Source organism: Cebus imitator, unplaced genomic scaffold (assembly GCF_001604975.1).
Source record: "Cebus imitator isolate Cc_AM_T3 unplaced genomic scaffold, Cebus_imitator-1.0 Scaffold780, whole genome shotgun sequence".
Classification (NCBI taxonomy): Eukaryota; Metazoa; Chordata; class Mammalia; order Primates; family Cebidae; genus Cebus; species Cebus imitator.
In genome coordinates this window covers 490,890-513,446 of record NW_016108095.1, presented here as the reverse complement: position 1 = coordinate 513,446, position 22,557 = coordinate 490,890, and the positions used below count along the sequence as shown (strand labels likewise).

Genomic DNA, 22,557 nt, shown 5'->3' with positions numbered 1-22,557 from the left:
CTTCCCCTGCACCCCACTTCCCCACCACCACCCCACTTCCCCTGCACCCCACTTCCCCACCACCATCCCGCTTCCCATGTACCCCACTTCCCCACCACCACCCCACTTCCCCTGTACCCCACTTCCCCTGCACTCTACTTCCCCACCAGCACCCCACTTCCCATGCATCCCAGTTCCCCACCACCACCCAGCTTCCCCTGCACCCCACTTCCCATGCACCCCACTTCCCCAGAGCGTGGCTTACTTTCACCTTGAAACAAGTGAGACTGAAGCCCTTTGCCTGAGAGTCAGGCCAGGAGCCCCTGGGGGGCCTCTGCTGCGGGGTCCTATGTTTTATTGCACCCCAGTGTCCAGAACCCAAGTCCTGGCCGCCCATGGCCTGGTGCTTGTTATCCCTGTGAGGAGGTTTTCATTCTGTGCTTGCTCCAGTCACAGTGTATCCAGCTCAGACCCTGGAAGTGACCTCCGTGCGGCCCTGCCCTGCCCTGCCCCGCCGTGTTCCGCTGATTTTATCCAAGTTGCGTTTCCTAAAAGTCCCACGGTTTCATCTGTGCTGTTTTTAACTTTCTGAAAAGAGCTCAGGCTGTGCGCGATCTTCTGGGACTTCCTTCCTTACGTTTCTTGCTGAACTCCATCTGCGTCGCGCCGTGTGGCCATAACGGGGCATCTGCTGCATGTTACCCATTGGGTGAAGCGTTGCATTTAAACCCCCACCTGTGGGGGCCCCAAGGGGGAGGCAGGTGTTTCCTGGTGTGTAGCCGAGAACAGATCTGGATGAGGTTTCTGCGGGCCGTACGCCCAGGAGGAAGCGTGGCTCGTGATTTGGGCAGGTAGAAGTGCATCTGTTCCCAGAACTCCCGGAACTCGGCACGCCCCAGAGCATGGTGCAAGGATGGCTGGCCCCCATAGGACACGGGTGAGGCAGGGGCCTGGGGTCTGGCCCCCATAGGACACGGGTGAGGCAGGGGCCTGGGGTCTGCCCTGGGGTCTGGCCCCCATAGGACACGGGTGAGGCAGGGGCCTGTGGTCTGCCCTGGGGTCTGGCCCCCGCAGGACATGGGTGAGGCAGGGGCCTGGGGTCTGCCCTGGGGTCTGGCCCCCGCAGGACACGGGTGAGATAGGGGCCTGGGGTCTGCCCTGGGGTCTGGCCCCCATAGGACACGGGTGAGGCAGGAGTCTGGGGTCTCTTTCGGGATGGCACGGCGCTGTGTGTCCTCCCTGCCCACAGGGATGTGGTGAGGAGTTGCCTCTCCAGTGAAGGGTCTCCATTCTTACAGGAATCCACGTCCCTTTGCCAGGACTGTGGATGCCACCTCCAGTTTGTAATTTGTCTATTTGTTTTAGGATGGCAGGTCTCAGACTTGCTGGCTTCAGGACATTTATAACACTAAAAATTATTGAGTGCCCCTGAGAGCTTTTGCTTATGTGAGTTCCGTCTCTTCGTATTTATGGTGTCATAAATTAAAACTGAGACATTTGTAAGTTATCTATTAATTCATTTAAAAATCACAATACCCATTGCATGTTAACATACGTAACATTTTTATAGAGAATTTTTCCCTCCAAAATTAGTGGGAAGGGTGGCATTGCGTTGCATATTTGTAAATCTTTTGTGTCTGGGTTGTGGAAAACGCCTAGATTTTCATGGCAGCTTCTGCATTCAGTCAGCTGTGATGTCACATCACGTGGCCCCTAACCCCAACCCCAAGCCCAAGCCCAACCCTAACCCCAGCCCTCACCCTAACTCCACTGTCCGCTTGTGAGGGAATGAGAGTGACCCATGCCGATGCCATCTCGGAATCGTTACGGAAAGAGTTTAACTTCTTGAGCCCCACAGAGAAAAGGTGGCTGACGGTGTCCTCTGCTGAAAAATAGTTTCTCAGTTGTGATATAATCAGATGCATTCATGCTGCTTCCACTGGTAAGATGTAACCTTCACAAGAAGCTTTCCCATTTCAAGCTTGAGCCGTGATAGTCACCGATATTTTCTACCAAGAGTTTTATGTTTTGTTCTTCACATTTGAATCACCTGAAGTTGGTTTAACGTTCTAAAGTTTTGCTGCAGGGGTCTTAGATGTCGTTTCTTAGATTTATCCTCAGGAATGTGATGTTTTCTGACTCTTTTAAAATGGATCGTCCTCTTTGTGTTTTGTTTTGGTTCTGAGGCAGGGTCTCACTCTGTCGTCAGCCTGGGGTGCCTTGGTGCCGTTACGGCTCACTGTAGCCTCGACCTCCTGGGGTCAAGTGATCCTCCCACCTCAGCCTCCCAAGTAGACGAGGCTACAAGCGTGCACCACCGTGTCCAGATGATTTTTTAAAATTTCTGTAGACATGGGGTCTCACTCTGTTGCCAGGCTGGTCTCGAACTCCTGCCTTCAAGTGATCCTCTCTCCTTGGCCTCCCAAAGTGCTGGGGATAAAGGCATGAGCCACTGTGCCCGGCCAGTTGTTTTCTTTTTAATTACATGTTTCTATTTGTTGCTAGTCTGCAGAAATGCAATTCACTTTTTTTTTCTGAGCCGGGGTCTCACTCTGTTGCCCAGGCTGGAGTGTAGTGGCAACATCAGAGATCACTGCGGCCTAAAATTTCTGAGCTCAGGCAATCCTCCCACCTCAGTTTCCCAAGTAGCTGAGACTATAGGCCCACGCCACCATGCCCAGCTAATTTATTTATTTTTATTTTTGTAGAGATAGTGTCTTGCCGTGCTGCCCAGGCTGGTCTTGAACTCCCGGGTGCACGCGATTTTCTTACCTTGGCCTCCCAAAGTGCTGGGATTACAGGCGTGAGTGACTGTGCCTGGCCACAACTCACTTTAATATCTTTATTTTATATCCAGCCATCTTGCTAAAGTTTTCTTTATATTTCTGATAACTTACAGATTCTTTTAGTTTTCCTATCTAGCTGGTCAATCTCTGATAAAGACACAAGTGTTAGCTCCTTCCATCCGACGGCCATGCCACACGTGTTGCTTCCTTCCCTTACCGTATGCAGCAGGGAACAGCAATGAGTCTTGGAACAGAAGCCATGCAACGGCGAGCACCGTCCCAGCTCAGGGCGACACCGACCACTCCCCATCTCTCCTTCTAAACACAGTGCTTGTTCCCTTCCCCATGTGGAATGGCGCTCACCTCCACCACGAGGTCCCCTCAATGCAGAGTTTTGTCGTGAGTGTGCTTGTCAAATTTTACAAAATGTTTCTTCTGCATCCTTTGACATGATCCTATAATTTTTTTCATTAGGGTTTTCATATTCACATCTTTATTTTCTAATATTAAATCATCCTTTCTTCATAGAAAACCCTATCTTGGCCAAGTGTCTTGCCTTTCTTATACGACGTTGAGCTGTTGAATTTGATTTGCGAATGCTTGCCTCAGACTTTGGTGCATACTTGAGCGGACTGGCGATTTTCCGTTCTGTTGATGTTTTCGCTGGTGTTGGACTCAGGCTTTGTCTCATCCTGTATAGGCAGCACGCCTCCCTTTCTTTGTCCTGTTTATGTAAGAATGGGATGATCTGTTCCTTGAAAGTCTGATAAAAGTCACTTATAAGGCCATCTGTTTTCTTCAGGGAAGATTTTTAATTACCGCTCAATTTTTAATAGTTACAGGACTGGCTGGACACAGGTGCTCACCCCTGTAATTCCAGCACAGGGAGATTTGGGGTGGATAGATGGATGGGGGATGGATGGGTGGGTGGATGGGTAGACGGACGGACGGACAGATGGATGGGTGGATGGAGGGGGGATGGGCTGGCAGATAGCTAGGTTAGTGGATGGATGGGTGGATGGATGGGGGTTGGGCAGACGGATGGATGGATAAGTGGGTGCATGGATGGATGGATGGATTCAGGTGTCTGTATGGAAACAGGGGAATGGAGGGAAGGAATGCGTACCCTGGCTTTCCGTGTGGTATGGAGCTAGGTTCTATTCTCAGGGCTGAGGGAGTCACTGCTGAGAGCATGGTCCCAGAGGGTGCTGCTGGTCTCCAGCCCTCTGTGTGTGGTGCTGGCAGGCATGCGTGCAGGGGCCCTGGCCATCTGGGTGCTCAGCCAGGTTTGCAAACCTCTGGTCCGCACTTTTGCCTCCACATCGTTGCCAGGCTGCTCTTTTGGCCTGCAACGTCCTCTTGCCTCTCACAGCTTCACGCACGTCTCCTTCATGGACTCCTCTCTGACCCTTAGCCCACAGCGGCTGGCCCTGCTCCTGATCCTGAAACTGGCTACAGCTTCACTCATGTGCCCTGGGTCCTCGGGTATTAGATTCCCTGGAGACCTGGGCTGTGCGTGGTGCTGCTCAGCACCCCTGTGTCCAGGCTGAGGGACGTGCTGTCCACGCTTATTCTGTGCAAGCCATTGGCCACAGCCAGGAATGGTGCTGCTACTCTGCAGGGACGCAGTCCACAGTCAGGCTAACCACAGCTCAGAAAGATGCAAACGTGCCTGAGCTGGCCCGGTGTGGTGTGTGTAGCTATGGTATGTGCATGTGTGGTGTGATGTGGTGTACACATGCATGCACATGCGCTATGGCATGTGTGTGGTGTGGTGTGTGTGTGTGTAGTGTGTTATGTGTCACGGGCACATATGTGTAGCATGGTACGTGTCTGTAGCACTGGATTGATTCTCAGTCTGTCTTTGGGTGAAGACAAGGCTCTCGGTGGGTGGTGCTTTTATTTTATTTTTTAGTGTTCATGATGAAACATTTTAAATGTGCAGAAAACAGAAAAAGAACAGCATATGAACCCCACGACTTCCCACCCAGCCTCAGAAATGACGCGCTACTGACAGGTCTCAGATTTACCTCTAAAAGATCAGGCCCCTCTGAACACCTACCACAACGCCTTGGCCACAGCTGGGAACGTTCTCAGCCACTGCCGGCCTGGGCGGGTGTGGACTAAGGGTTCGGGTCCCCCCTGCCGCCCAAATCTTGCTCTTCCCGCCACTTCTCCGCAGGATCTTGGTGAGAGCCACATGCCTGGCTGCCTCCGTGCGTCCTGAGTCTGACCCCACATCCTGACTCTCTTTCTTCCTTGTGGGTTTTTGTTGAAGAAACCTGGTGGTTTGTCCCTGAGACCAGGTCCAGGACAGTCAGGGGCACGGTGGGGCTCGGGTGGCTACTGGGGCCTGTGGGGGCACGTGGCGCCTGCTTCCCGACAGCCGTCAGCGGCCACCACAAATCCCTGGAGCTTGCAGGGTGGTCTCAGCCCCGGTTTGTGAGCAGGGCTCCCGCTGTCCGGAGAGCCGCCCTCGTCGGCGTTGGGCAGCCGCCGCAGACAGTCCCTGGGAGAGAGGCTGCCCTCCCATCCACCGTTTCCAAAGCAGCGCCTGCATCCCAGTGTCCTCCAACGCTGACCAGTGAGCTTGGCTTTGTGATCTTGTCAATTTATGACTCGCACGTCTTTGATGGGATTTGGCCAGTTCTGATTCTGGTTGAAGCTCTGAGGGCGCCCGGGTCTTGGGACCCAAGACCGGAGCTCGGACCTCCTTCCTGGTGTGGCAGGACACGTGGGTCCCTGCCCCAGATCTGATCTGCCACGTGTCCACAGAGCCCTGGCCAGCGAGGACCTGTCTGGGTCCAGGCGGCCTGGGAGCCCCCAGGCGCGTGTTCAGCGTCCTCGTGAGGCCCGGGTGCATGTTCAGCGTCCTCGTGCGGTTCAGCGTCCTCATGAGGCCCGGGCTCTGATAGGCCCACTGCGCTCCACGCTGCAGCATTGAACCGGTCACCTCAAGTCCACTGGAAACACTTTCCAGGGCCATGAAGAGCCTCCCAGGGCTGACCCGAACCCTGATCCAAGGACCTCAGGCAGAGCAGAAGAATGGCTTCTTGGCATGGCACTTGGGAGATGGGAACCTGCTTCCTGCCCCTCAGAGAGGCGGCCTTTTTAATTTGGAGAAAAACCGTAACCGGCGCTGAACTGAAGCCCATTTGGCTTGACTGCATTTGCTCAGGAAGTCAGGTCTCATGGGGAAGCTTCTGGGTGTGCCATCTTCCGTCCTGCAGGTGGCCAGGCTGTGTCCCCACTTGAGGCCAGAGCCACTGGGATGCCCATCACAAGCCGGTGGGCACAGTGGCAGCCACAGGCCGGAGACCACACCGAGGCCTGGAAGGGAAGCCTCCACCTCCTTCACCCCACAGTCCAAGTTGTGACCGCTGCATGCCCAGCTGACCGTGGCCTGACCAGCCTCCCCTCCGGCCAGTTCCCCTGTGGGTCACACCCCCCATGGGCACTGAGGAAGGAGAACTGTCCACACCCCAGGCACAATTAGTGCCTGAAGAATATCTTAGTTATAGTGCTATTATTCAACTATTTCCTTTCTATAATCCTTCATATATAATCACATATCAGTTTATAGAATTAGTGCCTGAAGTATAACTTACTGCTTCCATATGTCTAGCTTATATAATCATACATAGTACTTATATCTAATGCACTTAGTTCCGTATAATCCTTCTATATAATCATATAGGTATTGTAGTCGGAGCTGTACTGACACATTCAGGGCTGATTTATAGAATCCTTCCATAGAACCACATAGTAGTTTGTAGTGGGAGGAATGCCTGGAGCAGTCACAGAACAGAAGCAGCACATGGGAAAACAGCCAGACCAGGACGAGAACCAAAGACCCCGGCGGTGGCGTCCCTGCCTGAAAGGGCAAACGCCGTATGGCAGGCTTGGAGCAGGAGCCTCTCCTCCTGATGAAGGAGTTGTAGAATCTTGCATCCAGTTCATGTGGAAAGCAGACCTCAGGCCTGAGATCCTGGAAGTAACCGAGGGAGAAGAACCTCCCTGGTGTGACCAGTCACGCGGCTGTACACCTGGTCCGTCTCTTATCGCTTCTGTGCTGGCTCAAATCATCCTCCCATAAATATCTTAAGAGAAGAGCACACGTCTGTCAGCTCCCACTGCACTGGCTTACAGTATCCTTCTAATAGAAATCCTTTGAAGTCTCCAGCCCCCAGATAAGAAGTGTTGCACACAACACCTGCTGCACACAGCCCGCCTCCTTGCCTCGGTGACCTAATGGGGGTGGACCCCTTTTCTGTACACGGCCCTCTGCTACTGCGCACGGCACAGCGCCCTGTTGCACACGGCCCACCTCTCTGCCCAGGTGACACAATGGCGTGGTCCCCTCACTTGTAACTCACGTGATTATGTATGCGCTATTACCAAGTCTGTAGATGATGACCTCACACACGACCCTGCCCCGTGCTTGTACCTAATAAATACAGATGCTCCTGGGCATTTGGGGGTCGCCGCTGATCTCCACTCACAGGTGGCATGGCCCCCCGAGTCCAGATGCTCTTCACCAGTTCTTCAGTGTCCTGTCTCTTTACCTCTCGGATCCTGCATCTCAGCACAGCATAAGGGACACCCCATGACCCTGTGGGGCCACCACAGCCTTACATTCCTCACTGACTGCCAAGCCCAGCCAGTCAGGGCCATCTGGTGTTCCCAGGACAGCGCACAAGGTTTTCTGTGGCCCGCAGGCCTGGAGAGCATGCCTCTGCCTCCCTTCCTCTGCCAGATGCTGGCCTGTGGTCCAGCCCCACCTCTGTCCAGCCTCATCCTGCTGTCCTGGGGCGTCTGGTGTCCTTGTCTCCTGAGAGGGGACTCTCCTGACAACATCACCCCGGGAAACTCACTCAAATGGCTGCTCTTAGCTGGTGGCTCAAACACCGCAGTTCCTCAGATTCCAACAGTGGGACTCCACAGATTCCAGCACCATGCTCCCGTGGACACCCGTTTCCCCACGTGCCACTGCCTCCCGACCGCCATGGGCAGCACACAATTGTGTTTCCTTCCTTCAGGGCGCCCTGTCCTTGAGGTCAGAAGCTTCCGGAAGGCAGAAATGCAGAGCTCCCTGCACTGGTACAAGGCAGGCTCCATATCGCTCTGCGCCTTGAGGGTCAACTGCGTCCTCTGGGCTCTGAGGGGCCCCTCTCCCACGGCCACGCAGAGGGACCTGCAAGTGTGAGGCTCCCTGGCTGTAAGGACAGTGTCTCGGGTGGCAAGAGGAGCCTTCCTTACTGTGCCAGCCGAGGGGGCTGTCCAGGTTCACACCCCAGAGAGCGAGGCTTCAAACAGATTAGGTCTGGATATTTTAAAATTATAAAAATGTCAGCAGAAACAGAGCTGTCCCTTTCACCTTGGGGCGGAGAGCACTGTCCTACGAAGCTGCTGAAGAAAAACAGGTCAGATTCCACACGTTAGAGCTCTCGGATGTGAGAAGACGCATGAAAAGCCTTAGAAGCCAGCAACAGACCAGCCAGCGTGCAGGCAGTGCCCAGGCTGAGGCCAGCCCTGACACACAGAGGCACCTGGCAGGCCCAGCCCAGCGGAGAAAGCACAGTCCTCACACAGGGATTTAGAGGAAAAAATTAAAACGGCAAGTAGACGTGAACAGACGCTCCGTCTCATTCATAATCACAAAAATGCAAATCAGCTCAACGCGAGTGAGTCTCCCTAAGAGACTGGCAGGGCCGCAGAGACTGGCGCCTCGGCTGTGGCTGGCGAGTCAACCGGTCGGTCGTGTATCAGGAGGGTTTGCCACAGCTGCCGGAATTGTACGTGGACGTGACCTGGAACCCGCATCCCCTTCCCGGAATTGTGGCTTCGCACACGTGGCCTGGCTGCACAGATGCTGCCCTAGGACACCCACAGAAGCGTCGGTCATGGCGGCAGGGCGTGGGATGCACCCGCCGCAGATCAGAGTGGAGGGCACAGACCTGGGACACGCACATCACGGGCGCCCCAGGGAGGCGGACCCGGCCCAGGCATGAGAGGGTGGCAGGTCCCCCCAGATGGCGCAGGAGGCTCCAGGAGGTGGCAGCAGAGCAGCCATCGGGGCCCCAGCCCAGGGTAAAAAGGCAGAGATGGTGGCTGGGGCCGGTGTCTGCTGAGCCATGAGAGGACAGAGACGAGCCGAGTCCCTACCAGAGCCACGCACAACCACAAGTCCGTGGGGATGGCCAGCAGCAGGGGCCTGGCCGGTGTGCTAGGTAGGCTGCCCATGGCACAGGGAAGGGTGCAGAAGGGAGAGGGTGGTGGAGAAGCAGAAAACGGCCCTCGGGGAGGCAGGGCCAGGCGTGGGACAAGGAAAGTCAGCCTGGGCTCCTGACCTGGAAGGGGATTCACAGCATGAAAAGCCAGGGTGCAGGGCAGCGCAGCGCTCAGGAGAGAGGAGCCGCGTGTCCGGGCTGGGAGGGGGAAGAGATGAATGTTCGGCCGCCCGTGTGACTCAGGAGAGAGAAGAGACGTGTGTCCGGCCACCTGCGTGTTCTGCGTGTGCCACGTGTCCGGCCACCTGCGTGTTCTGCGTGTGCCATGTGTCCGGCCGCCTGCGTGTGCCGTGTGTGTGTGTGTGTGTGTGTGTACCATGTGTGCATTTGCATGCGTGCCCACGTCCAGGCCAGAATGCCCCAGGGCTGCCTACACACACTCACCCCAGACTGTGGAAGTGAGCTGTCTATGAGGTGTGGTTCATGGCCCAGAGGAGAAAGTGTGGGGTGCTGGGTGCCGGGCGCTCCTGGTTCTTCTCTGTGACACTTTGTGTCTTCCTCAATTAAAACATCTCAGGAGAAAAAGGGATTTGAGGCAGAATTGGATGAGCTTGCTGATGGTGGTTACAGCCAGTCCCAGGTGGAGTCGGGACCCTGGGATCTGGCCAGGTCCCTGCAGCCTGAGCCTGAGACAGACCCTGACGGAGACGCGGAGTAGGCCAGGCTGACCAGCTGGCCTGGGGCCCCAGGATGCGGGGCTTCCTGTGAAGACTAGATGCCCCACTGGTCACCCTGGACCTCACTACGGACTGAGGAGGCAGGTCTCAGGGTTCTGTGACAACATCTGGAGACCACGCTGGGAGAGGCCTGGGGCCAGTGCAGCCCAGAGCATGGGAGCATGTCTACTCAGACGCCGAGGACTCAGGAGCATGTCCACTCAGATGCCGAGGACTCGGGTGCATCCACCCAGCCGCCCAGGACTCGGGTGTGTCCACTCAGACGCCAAGGACTCGGGAGCGTCCACCCAGCCGCCCAGGACTCGGGTGCGTCCACTCAGACGCCGAGGACTCAGGTGCATCCACCCGGCCACCCAGGACTCGGGAGCGTCCACCCAGCCGCACAGGACTCGGGTGTGTCCACTCAGACGCTGAGGACTCGTGAGCGTCCACCCAGCTGCCCAGGACTCAGGAGCGTGTCCACTCAGACGCCGAGGACTCAGGTGCATCCACCCAGCCACCCAGGACTCGGGAGCGTGTCCACTCAGACGCCGAGGACTCAGGTGCATCCACCCGGCCACCCAAGACTCAGGAGCATGTCCACCCAGCCACCCAGGACTCGGGAGCATGTCCACTCAGACGCCGAGGACTCGGGTGCATCCACCCGGCCACCCAGGACTCGGGAGCGTGTCCACTTGGCCAGCCTGGACTAGAGTGGACAATGAGGGACGCCCGGGGAGAATAGACTTACCTCAGGAGGGGAGCACAGGTTGGGGGCAGAGCAGGCCCTGGGTTGGGTCCCAGCCCCACACGTGAGCTGTGTGACATGCAGTGTGGCCCCGGGCAGGTTCCTGAGCCCCTCTGGGTTCCACTTCCTCCTGTGAGGAAGGTGAAACCCCACGTGCAGCCATCCTGTGAAGAAGCACTCAGGCCTGCAGTGCAGCCATGTCCAGGGCAGACCTCCTACAGAGCCCACTGTCTCACGTATGGCAGGAAGACCTGGACTTTCCATCAGAAACAAAACCCTTGCTTCCTTCTACTGAAATCCAGTTTTTGAAGTTTTGAAGTTTTTGACTTAAACACTCAAAGGCCCCACCCTTGAGAGACGTGGCAGCTGTCAGGGAAGGGATCTGTGCCCCTCGAGGCTGGGGTGGGCAGGAAGCCCAGAGGTGTGGGGGCCATGGGCAGCACAGACCCAGGACCAACTGCATGGGTAGTGTGGACGTGGGCAGCGTGGACGTGGGAGGCGTGGCATGGGCTGCATGGATGGCATGGGCGAGGGCAGCGTGGACGAGGGAGGCATGGCATGGGCTGCATGTGTGGCGTGGACTCGGGCAGCGTGGATGAGGGCGGCATGGGCACAGGCTGCGTGGGCGTAGGTGCTGCTTCAGGGAATCTCCACAGGGGGAGGTACCTAGCCACAAAGGGCAAGTCTGGTCCCTGAAACTTATGCTCCTGGCCCCGAGAAGTGGCAGCTGTGGTCAGGGCGGTGCACATGCACAGGCCTTGGAGCCGATGGCCCCTCGTGCCCACAGGCTCACATCTACTCCCTGGGGGCCACGCTGAAGGCCGCCCTCGAGTACGTGGCAGAGCCCACGCTGGAGCCCAGGCTGAGCCAGGACCTGGAGGCGCTGCTGAACCGGATGCAGGCGGAGGACCCCGAAGAGCGGCCAGACCTCCAGGTAGGCGAGGCTGCCGTGGGCCACCCCAGGCCGTGACCCCCTCCCCACAGGCCCGACGCCACATACTCACCACGCACACGCCTGGCAGCCTCGCCTGGGTTCTGCCGCCACAGTCTCAGGGCATTGCCTTTTGCTTGCAGGGGGACTTGGCTTTTTATTGTCTGGTTTTTTATGAAAGGTCTTGCTTGTAATGAGCCTCCTGGTTCTCTGCAACCCAGATGTGCTGCCTTTTAAATACCAGAAAATGGGCAAGGCGGGCGTGGGCAGGTTCTGGGGACTGTCCCCGTGGTCACCTTCAAAGGGCCCAGCTGTGTAGGGTGGGCGGCCACAGGAGACGGCCCCTCCTCCAAGCCTTCCTGTCTGAGGTGCTCTCACGTCCCCAGAGCATTGTTGCGCTGTGTGAAGGGAAGCTGCAGCCCACGTCCTCCTGCCGTGTGTGCCGGAGCCTCTCTGCCGTGGGGAGGAGGGTTCTCTCCATCGAGTCCTTCGGAGCTCTGCAGGGTGAGCTGTTGAACCCACATGCATGCACCCTCTTGCGTGTGCACATATACCTACCTGTGTACTGTATATGCACATGCACACTGCACATACACCCATGCACACAGGCACGGCTTGTGCACACACCCACTCACATAATGGGCACACATTCACACAGATCACACACACACTCGTGTACTCACACCGACACCCACACAGTCACACTTGAGTGTTCAAATAGATCACATGTGCCCGTACACGCATATTCACACTTGGTCACAGGCAAATTCAGACAGGCCTGTTTACACTGCACACTCCCACACCAGAATGCACACATTTACACTCCCACGCTCATGCCTGCCATGCACACTGTCCTCACATGTGGTCACATGCACATGTGGCCCTGTCCACACATTTCCACGCTCATGCATATTGTGTTGCCTGTGCAAGCCTTGCAGGCGCCCACACAGGCAGAAGTGACTCAGGGTCAGCTCCAGAAGTTGTGGCATTGGTGCTGAGTGTCTGGGTGTTCGTCTCATGGGCATTTCGATAAATGGAGGCGTTGATGTTTCACAGCTGATTTTCAGCTGCCCCCACCACAGGTGCTGGGCGGGTGCGTCACAGAGCTGCAGCTGCAGCATTGGGGTGTTCGTGGCTCACTCGGATTCTGGCGTCTCCCAGGCACCTTTGAACAGTGGCCACATCTGTGTCGGCATCACTGCCTGCAGCATGGAGCCTTGCAGGGCCTCGGGAAGGTGGCGGGGTTCACGGCCACAAGGAGCCTCACAGTGGCCAGCAGGGCCCTCCCTGCCCAGTGAATGCATTTGCAGCTCAGGGTTTGTGCGGCTGCAGGAGGGGCACAGCATGGAGTGGGCAGAAGAGAGCCACAAACTACGCTGCGTCTGGGAGGTGGCCGCTAACGGTCGTGGCCATGTCATCCAGGTTCTTCCTGTGGGGACTCACTTGTGCAATCCTCATGGAAGCGATATGCCTTTGGATGAGACAATTACACGGGCCCAGGCACCCATAGGAAGCCCCAGTGGGGAGCCCTGCCTGGCCTGGGGAGAGGCAGCCCCAGCCTCTAATTAGCCAGGATGCGGTGATGAGTGAGGCGATGGGGGGAGGCGGGGGCCTCTCCTAGGAGAGTCCTTGGTGGGGGGAGGGGAGGGGAGAAGAAGGGAGGGGAGGGGAGGGGAGAGGAGCCTCTCCTAGGAGCCTGCGCTGGGGTCCTTGGTGGGGGCTGGGGGGGATGGGGGGAAACAGAGGGGGGAGGGACACCCTGCAGTGACCACATCTTGCTTGTGTCCAGATGTCAGTGAGAGCAGCTGGCGGGAGAGACATGCCCCGGGAAATGCTGGGCCCAGGAGGCCGCCTGGGGACCCTGGCACTGACCCGGTGGTTCTGCCTGCCCCTGGGGGCCGGTGCCCGCCCCCCACCCCCGAAGGACCAGAGTCTGAGGCTAGCCAGGGCCCCAGAGTTTCCCCAACCAAGGCTCTGCTGTCCTCCCCCATGAGAAATGGAGAGAGCCATGGCCAGGAGGAGCTGGCCGGCCTCGTCCTGGATGCCGAGTGCCCTGTTGGGGAGCCGGACAGAGACGCCCTCAGGAGAAGCCGCCTGCGGAAGGTGCGGACATTCCCCAGGCTGCTGCCCGACAGCGCCGAGGCCGCCCTCTGCCTGCCGCTGACCCGCGGGAAAAGCCAGCTGCCCATGTCCGAATTCTTCCCTCCGGACCCCAGGAAGGCCTTTCTGGATGGGAAAAATGGCCTGACTGGCTTCCAGGCTCAGCCCACACGCAGGCTGTGGCCAGAGCAGGAGCCGGAACTCCAGCTGGGCAGGTTGCCCTGTGCAGCCCGCAGAGTGGACAGGGTCCCCGCGGTGCCCGGCAGCCCAGGCCAGCCTGAGACTTCACACCCTAGCCAGGGGCCGGCGGAGGCCAGACCCCCGCCCTGCCCCGCAGACCCTCAAGATGAGAGCAGTGAAGCCCAGACTCCCAGGGATGAGGAGAGAGTTCCAGAAGGCGCCAGGCAGCCAGGAAGCGCAGCCTCGGAGCAGGTGGGTGCCCAGGCCTTGCATGTGGGTGGGTGGGGTCAGTGGTCAGTGAGTCGGGGGCTGTGCTTCTCCACAGCTTTGTTTAATGAGGGGAATCAACCCTCACTCTCACTCAATAATAAGACATTTTTGTTGAGCTGCCCTGTTTCTGAAGGAAGCTGTGGCTGTGGCTGGGTGCTGTCACCCAGCGTGGCCTCTCAGGTGGGCGTTTGCCTCTGGACGGCCCAGATGGCAGCCGCCTCCTCAGCCCCGCCCAGGCCACCTTGCACAGCCCAGCATGGCCGTCCCGAGGGTTAATTTTCTTCCGGGAAGTAAGGCCAGCAGGCCCGGCTCCAAGAGGCCTTTTCAGGGGCTCTGTCTCCCCGTCCTGACGCTCACAGCCTCCCTCATCATCTTCTTCTGATGGTTTTAAAAGTTAGATACCAATGCTGGGGGTCAGGCTGGCTCATGCGCTGGGCGTGGTGGTGAAGGGCACCAGGAGGTGTTGGTGCCTGGGCACCTCCGCTGCCTCTGCAGGGACGCTGGGATACGGTACAGCTGCCCGGACGTGGCCGCCGTGCAGGACGGGGCCTCCCCAGCCCAGCGCTGCCCCTGTCAGCTGCCCCTCGTGAGGCACGGAGGATGCGCTGGAGCCAGTGTTCTAGGGGGCCTAGCCCATCAGCCCCACTGTCCCGCTGAAGACGCTTGGGCCAAGCCCGGCCAAGTACATTGCCCCCCTTGAGCCACCCCCAGCTGTGTCCCTGTGAGCTCTTCAGGGCAGGGACACCTGAAGCCAGGGGCCGCATGCAAGTCCAGCTGCTGGGTAATACTGGCCTAGGGACCGGGGTGCAAGTCCACCTGCCGGGCAGTGCCTGATCCGGGAGCCTAAGTGCACGTCTGTCTGCCAGGCAGCACTGGCCCAGGGACCAGAGTGCCTGCAAGCCACCTGTCCCTCCAGGCCTTGTTGACCTGAAGGACAAGAACGCAGGTCATTCTGTGACTTGGGCTTTTCCGCACATCCTGAGCGCATGTGCCCATCACCCTCTACCACCCTCCACTGCTCTACCTGATGGCACGCCTTCCCACTCACAGCAGCCTCCCTTCCAGATGGCACATGGAGGCACAGGGTGGCTGGGCCTGGTGGAGGGTGGAGTTTGGTCCAGCTGTCAGTAGGCCTTGGGGTGGAGAGCGCCTTCCAGGCTGAACGCATGCCCGTCAGGGTGTGTGTGCATGAGAAAATGCATCCAGCAAAAGCGCACACCCCAGCGCAGTCCTTCTCCCCGTTCTGCCCTCCACCTCCATGAGGTCCATCCAGGGGCCTCGTGGGAGTGGGGTGGGCGGTGCTTTGTGTCTGGCCTGGTTCACTGAGCCCGCTGTCCTCACGGCTCATCCCTGGGGCGGCCTGCGTGAGAGCACCCCCTCCCGAGGCTGAGCACCAGCACCGTCCACGCTGTCCTGCGTCTGTCCGTGGACGCCTGGGTGCTCCCGCTGTGGCTGGGGCAAGTCGTCCTGCCATGAACTGGAGGGTGCTCGTAGGCACGAGCCCTGCCCTCGGTTCCTCGGAAGTGTGCCCGGCGAGGTACTGCTGTCTCCTGGGAGGTGCATGTTGAGCTTTGTGAGGAACCGCAGCCCTGCCATCTCCAGTGGCTGCAACGTGGGACATTCCCACCCACAGGGCCAAGGGCCCCAGTCTCCCCACGGCCCCCACATGCTGGACTTGACTTAGGGACCTCTCTGGCCCCTCTGTCAGCTGTGGGGGCACCTGCTCGGGGGCTGAGCGGGCCTCACCCTGGCCTGTCCCCAGCAGGCCCCAGTGCAGGGTGTCCACGCTGACCTCGCCATTCTCCTGCCCACAGTGCGTGTCCCTGCGGGACCTCCTGTCGCAGCTGGGCCGGCCCTTCAGGGAGTACGAGCTGTGGGCCCTGTGCCTGGCCTGCCTCCGCGCCCTGCAGTCACACCCCCAGCACCCAGGTGACACGTCCCCCCACCCCATGCATAACTGGCCCCCGCCTGAGCCAGGGTACCCAGGGCAGCCAAGGACAGGGTGTCCAGTGAACGAGCAGGCAGCTCCCTTCTGGAGCACCTTGGGGTGCCTGCTGAGTTGTGGCACGGGGGGAGGCATGGGGGCAGATGCCCGCAAGGTGGGCCTGCTGTGAAGAGGAAGGGGACCTCACTGTGGCCCCGCCCACACACCCTCAGCACAGGGACGTTGTCCGAGGGAGGAGCCGCTGGCCTTGGAGCAGGGCAGGAGTCGTCAGCACTGCGCTGGTCCGTGCCCTGTCAAAGCCCGGCCTGCCAAACATCAGGGCACATCCTGGGGTGCTGAGGGCCATGTCTAAAAGGCTGGGGGAGGGGCCATGGAGACACGGCCCGGGTCCAGTGTCCGCTGCCGTGGGCCATGGCTGCCCCGTGGGCCCTGACTCAAGACAGGACCTGTGACGGGGCTTCAGTGGAGGAGCCGTAACGCGTGCTGTCCTTGCCACTCAGCTCCCGTTCAGCCGCAGTCGTGCCGGTGCAGCCGCGGTGTCAGCCGGGCGGCGCTGCCCACGGGGAGGGCTGGGAGGAGGCAGCTCCGAGGACCCCGGGAGGCCGTGGGGGGTGGGCAGTGTGCGTGCACTGGCAGGTGTGTGCCCGTACGATGGGGAGGCTGGGGGGCTACACAGCCTGACCAAGGCTCCCCAGCTCCTTCCCCCCAGCCCACCCTGACCCGAGCTCTGCCACAGCCTACCTGTGTCTGGACTCCGTGCTGGTCGCTGAGGACGGGGCTGTGCTCTTCCGGCCGCCCCCTGCCAATGGTGAGCATGCAGGGTCCCCTCAGGCCTGGTCTAGCACCGGCTCCTCAGGGGTGAGGAAAACTGAGCCGGGCCTTCTCTCTTAGGCACCTATGACTCGTTCTTCCTGGCTCCTGAGCTGGCAGAGGAGAGGCTGGTCACGGAAAAGGTACCTGGACCCTCCCCACCCTTCCTCAGCCCTGCTCCCAGCCCTTGGGTGCGCCACGTCCCCCAACTGTCCAGCAGCCCCTGTCAGGACTTGGGGCCACGGCAGGCCTTCCTGGACAGGCAGTCGTGGGCAGTATCTGCCAGCAGGGCTGTGGCTCCGGCCAGGGAGCTAGGACAGCGCTCCGTGTAGACAGCACTGGCTGTGGCACTGGAGCTGCCCCTCCTGGCTCGTGAGAACCAAGGGCTGGACACCCAGGGGTGGGCATAAGGCACTTGTGAAACATGAGCATTAAAAGTTAATTTATACAAATTTAAGCACAATTAATAAATTACATCCAAAATTAAGGTAGAACGTCTACTCAGGGAAGATAGAAATGTGAACTTCCTCACTCCTCCCACCAAGAAGGGGCACTAAGTACCCTGTGCTAAACACCCTGCACGAAGCAGCCTGCGCTAAGCACCATGTATTAAATAAACACCCTGCACTAAACACCCTGCACCAAACATCCTGCACTAAGCACCCTGCACTAAACACCCTGCACCAAACATCCTGCACTAAGCACCCTGCACTAAACACCCTGCACTAAACACCCTGCACGAAGCACACTGCACTAAATACCATGCACTCAACAAACACCCTGCACTGAGCACCCTGCACTAAACACTATGCACTAAACAAACGCCCTGTACTAAGCATACTGTACTAAACACCATGTACTAAACAAACATCCTGCACTAAGCACCCTGCACTAAACAAATACCCTGCACTAAACACTCTGCACTAAACACCCTGCACTAAACAAACATCCCACACTAAGCACCCTGCACTAAACACTCTGCACTAAGCACCCTGCACTAAAACACCCTGCACTAAGCAGACTGTATTAAACAATCACCCTGCACTAAACACCCTGCACTAAACACCCCACACTAAACACCCTGCACTAAGCACCCAGCACTGAACACCCTGCACTGAGCACCCTGCACTAAGCACCCTGCATTATACACCTTGCTCTAAGCACCTTGTACTAAACACCCTGCACTAAGCACCCTGCATTAAACAAACACCTTGCACTAAGCATCCTGCACACTGTGCAGAAAACAAGCACCAGGCCATCTGCAGAGGGAGGAGAAGGCAGCTGGTGAGGGGCCTCTAGACAAAGGGACAACACCGCCATGAGTGCCCTGCGTTTTCTTGCTGTCTCATATATTGAGACTTGGAGGTAAAGAAGCCAGCAACTGGAAAAATCCAGTGGGCACAGCCGTGCTTTTTCATCTCCTGGGGACGTTGTCTAGAGGAACTCGGAGGGGTCCACCATTCGCCAGACCGTCAACGGCTTTCCTGCCATCTAGCCTTGCATGAAAAAAGGCTTTCCTGAACCCCAGCAACAGATTGCTCACCTTTACACCAAGGAGGCTGGAAAAGTGCTGTAAAATTCAGGTGGCCCAGGCCGACCTCAGGGGGATCGTGCTGTGAGACCTGAAGCTCTTATGATACTGTCCCAAACAGAAATCGCATCCTCTGCACGGCAGCGGCTCCCTGTGCTCTGTGCACCTGCAGGATCCAGCCCTTGTTCCTCTTCAGGGAATGGAAAATCACTAAATCGCTGTCAGAGTGCTGAGACACAAGCACAGCATCAGAAAGCTAAAGAAGAAATGAAGCTTTTTTTGAGTAATTAAAAAAAATGTAAGCCCCAACAGGCCAGGAGTGGTGGCTCACGCCTGTAATCCCAGCAATTTGGGAGGCCGAGGTGGGTGGATCACTTGAGCCCAGGAGTTCAAAAGCAGCCTGGGCAACATAGCAAAACCCTCTCTCTACTAAAAATACAAAAATTAGCCAGGCGCAGTGGCACGCACCTGCAATCCCAGCTACCTGAGAGGTTGAGGTGGGAGAATTGTTTCAACCGGGAGGTTGCAGTAAGCCAGGATCATGCCAGTACACTCCAACCTGGTTGACAGAGCAAATAAATAAATAAACACCCCAACAGGCCGGGCACAGTGGCTCAAGCCTGTAATCCCAGTACTTTGGGAGGCCCAGGTGGGTGGATCACCTGAGGTTAGGAGTTCAAGACCAGCCTATCCAACATGGTGAAATTCTTTCTCTACTAAAAATACAAAAATAGCCTGGTGTGGTGGTGCACACCTGTAATCCCAGCTACTTGGGAGGCTGAGGCAGGAAAATCACTTGAACCCAGGAGGCAGAGGTTGCAGTGAGCCAAGACAGCACCACTGCACTGCAGCCTGGGCAACAGAGTGAGACTCTGTCTCAAAAAAATAAATAAATAAATAAAACGTCCCCAACAAAAGCCTGGGTCTGTAACCAAAGGACCAGGCAGGAGCAGGATGTGTCAGCACCCCCTGCCCTGAGCCAGCCAAACCCCACGGGAGCGCTGTGGCCCCGCCCAGCAAGGGCCAGAGCCTGGAGCCTGGACTCACCCTCGTGAGACTACAGAGAAGTGCCCAGTGCCTGCCTGGCCCCAGGTGGCCTCAGAGAAGGTGAGCAGGAGCCAGGACCTTCCTTCCCTGCAGCCTGCTGTGCAAGGACATTTGGAAAACACTGCTGGAAGGAATGAGAGATGGTACGAGCAAGTGGAGATGCATCCCACACTCACAGATGGGCAGGATCAGTGTTGGTAAAATGGCCACACTGCCCAGAGCAATCCATAGAATCACTGCTATTTCTATCAAATTACCAATGTTATTTTTCACAGAATTAGAAGAAACTATTCTAAAATTCATATGAAACCAAAAAGCTGAAATAGCCAAAGCAATTTTAAGTGAAAAGAACAAAGCCAGAGACATGACGTTACCCAACTTCAAACTATACTACAAAGCCACAGTCACCCAAACAGCATGGCACTGGTACACAAAGACAGACACATAGACCAGTAGAGCAGAATAGAGAGCCCAGAAATAAGGCTGCACGCATACAATCATCTGATCTTTAACAGAGCTGACAAGCTCAAGCAATGGGGAAAGGACTCCCCATTCAATAAATGGTGCTGGGAGAGCTGGCGGGCCACATGCAGAAGAATGAAGCTGGACCCCTATCTTCCTCCATATATAAAAGTCAACTCAAGATGGATGAAAGGCTTAAATGTAAGGCCTCAAACCATAAGAACCCTAGTAGAAAACCTAGGAAACAGCATTCTGGACATCGGCCTTGGCAAGGAATTTATGACTAAGCCCTCAAAAGCAATTGCAACAAAAGCAAAAATTAGCAAGTGGGACCTAATTAAACTAAAGGGATTTACACAGCAAAAGAAACTAGCAACAGAGTAAACAGAAAACCTGCAGAATGGGAGAAAATATTTGCAAACTGTGTATCTGACCAATGTCTAATATCCAGAATCTGGAAGGAACAAAACAAGCAAAAACCAAACAACCCCATTCAAATGCGGGCAAAGGACGTGAACAGATGACACCTCTCAAAAGAAAGGAGCAGCCCACGAACATGAAAAACGCCCCAGGTCGCTGATCACCAGAGAGAGGCCAGTGAACCACCATGCGGCCACCCACACCGGCCCAAATGGCTGTTCCTAAAAAGCCAAGAAACAGCAGATGCGGGCAGGCCGTGGAGAAAAGGGAACGCTTAGACTCTGTTAGTGGGAATGCAAGTTAGTTCAGCCACTGGGGAAGGGAGCTTGGAGATTTCTCAAAGAACTGAATGTAAGAGCAACCCATTCAACCTGGAAATCCCGTTACTGGGTATTTACACAAAGAATACGTTGTTCTGCCAAAGACACCTGCAGTCCCACGTTCACCACCACACTGTTCACAGTAGCACAGATGGAGTCAATGCAGGTGTCCATCCGTGGAGGGTTGGATAAAGGAAATGTGGCACTTATAGTGGAATACTGTGCAGCCATGAAAAGAGTGAGATCGGGTCCTTTGCAGCAGCATGGATGCAGCTGGAGGCTGTTATCTTAAGCGAAGTAATGCAGACACATTTCTGCGAGTTCTCACTCCTAAGTGGAACCTCAGCATTGGCTACACGTGGGCGTGCTCATGGGGAAACAGACACTGAGGAGCACAGGGGGCATGGCGGGGAGGTGGGCAAGGGTCGAAAACCCACCTGCTGGGTGCTGTGCTCACTACCCGGGTGACGGGGTCAACTGGACTCCAGACCCCAGCGTCACACGGTACACCCTCATAGCAAACCTGCACAGGCACTTCCTGAATCTAAAATTAAAGCTGAAATAAAATAAATCCTTTTTTAAAAAGAGGAGGTTTATACAAGATACAGAGTCATATCTTTTCTGTTGAAAATCACTCATGATACCAGAACCAGGAAGATGTCAAACTGAATGAAAAAAGGCAACCAGTAGATACTAACCTCCAGATGAGTCTCGTTCTGTCGGCCAGGCTGGAGTGCAGGGGCCTGGTCTCAGCTCACTGCAACTTCGGCCTCCCGGGTTCAAGCGATTCTCCTGCGTCAGCCGCCCAAGTAGCTGGGATCACAGGCATGTGCCACCACGCCTGGCTAATTTTATATTTTTAGTAGAGATGGGATTTCTCCATGTTGGTCAGGCTGGTCTCGAACTCCTCACCTCAGTGGATCCACCCACCTTGGCCTTCCAAAGTGCTGGGATTACAGGTGTGAGCCACTGTGCCCAGCCAACTTTAAAAGTTTTAAAGCAACCGTCATAAAAATGCTTCAGTGGAAAATTGCAAACATGCTTGAAACAAAAAACAGTCTCAGCAAAGAAATAGAAACTTTAAAAAAAAAATGCTAATGGAAATTTTAGAGCTGATTTTTAAAAAACTCAATGAGGCCAGGTGCAGTGGCTTACGCCTGTAATCCTAGCACTTTGGGAGGCCCAGGTGGGTGGATCACCTGGGGTCAGGAGTTCAAGACCAGCCTGGCCATCATGGTGAAACCCCATCTTTAAAAAAAAAAAAAACTCAAATGAATGGACTTAATAGCAGAATAGAGAGGAAGGGGAAAGAATTGGTGAAATGGAGACAGAAAATAGAAATTACACAGTTTAGGCAACAAAGAGAAAATAGACCAAAAAAACTGAACAGAGCCTGAGAAGCTTGCGACACTGTAACAAAAGATCTAATATCCATGTCATCAAAATCCGGGAAAAAGAAGAGAAGGGGGTGGGCATCAAAAGTACTCAGAGAAATAAGGGCTGAAAACTTCCCAGTCATGGAAGACACACAAGCCTACAGATTGAAGAAGGTGAGAAAGCCCAAACAGAATCCACGCACATGGTCAGCCCTCTGAATACTCACCCTCCCCTCCAAAAAAGAAGAAAAGAGAGAAACAGCAGCTTACACATATGCAGACATGGGGAAGGCGGCTCTAAGGTCAGGTTTCTCATCAGTAACTGTAGAGGAAGCGCACAGCATTTTTTTAAGTGTTGAAAGTGTTTCTGTCAACCCAGACACCTATTTCCAGCAAAAATATCCTTTAGAAATTAAGGAAACAGGCTCGGCACAGTGGTTTAGGTCTATAGTCCCAAGACTTTGGAGGCCAAGGCTGACAGATGACCTGAGGTCAGGCGTTCAAGACCAGCCTGGCCAACATGGCAACACCCCATCTGTACTAAAAATACAAAAATTAGCCAGGTGTGATGGTGGGCACCTGTAATCCCAGCTACTCAGGAGGCTGAGGCGGGAGAACCACTTGAACCTGGGAGGTGGAGGTTGCTGTGAGCCTAGATCGAGCCATTGTATTCCAGCCTGGGCGACAGAGCAAGACCCTGTCTCTT

At 56.2% G+C, this 22,557-nt stretch overlaps 1 protein-coding gene and 1 long non-coding RNA gene across 5 annotated transcripts in view; one reads left to right on the top strand and one right to left on the bottom strand.

The window, feature by feature from the left end:
• Positions 1-7,362, bottom strand: part of LOC108297224 — a 19,043-nt gene extending 11,681 nt beyond the window's left edge. Inside the window, exons 1-2 of the long non-coding RNA XR_001822137.2 lie at positions 7,213-7,362; positions 5,539-5,544 (exon numbers count right to left, since the gene is read on the bottom strand). This is a non-coding gene — a long non-coding RNA (uncharacterized LOC108297224). The remainder of the gene's footprint in view (positions 1-5,538; positions 5,545-7,212) is intronic.
• KNDC1 (kinase non-catalytic C-lobe domain containing 1) overlaps positions 1-22,557 on the top strand; it is a 59,434-nt gene that overhangs the window by 10,251 nt on the left and 26,626 nt on the right. For 2 of the 4 annotated variants that reach the window (XM_037735340.1, XM_017519920.2), the window contains exons 4-9: positions 11,247-11,393; positions 11,777-11,894; positions 13,180-13,922; positions 15,755-15,869; positions 16,622-16,693; positions 16,777-16,838. In XM_037735340.1, coding sequence (XP_037591268.1) covers positions 11,247-11,393; positions 11,777-11,894; positions 13,180-13,922; positions 15,755-15,869; positions 16,622-16,693; positions 16,777-16,838 — 1,257 coding nt within the window. Of the gene's footprint in view, positions 1-2,991; positions 3,204-7,804; positions 8,393-11,246; positions 11,394-11,776; positions 11,895-13,179; positions 13,923-15,754; positions 15,870-16,621; positions 16,694-16,776; positions 16,839-22,557 lie in introns of those variants that run through there. The other 2 variants (XM_037735341.1, XM_037735342.1) reach the window with 2 other exon arrangements.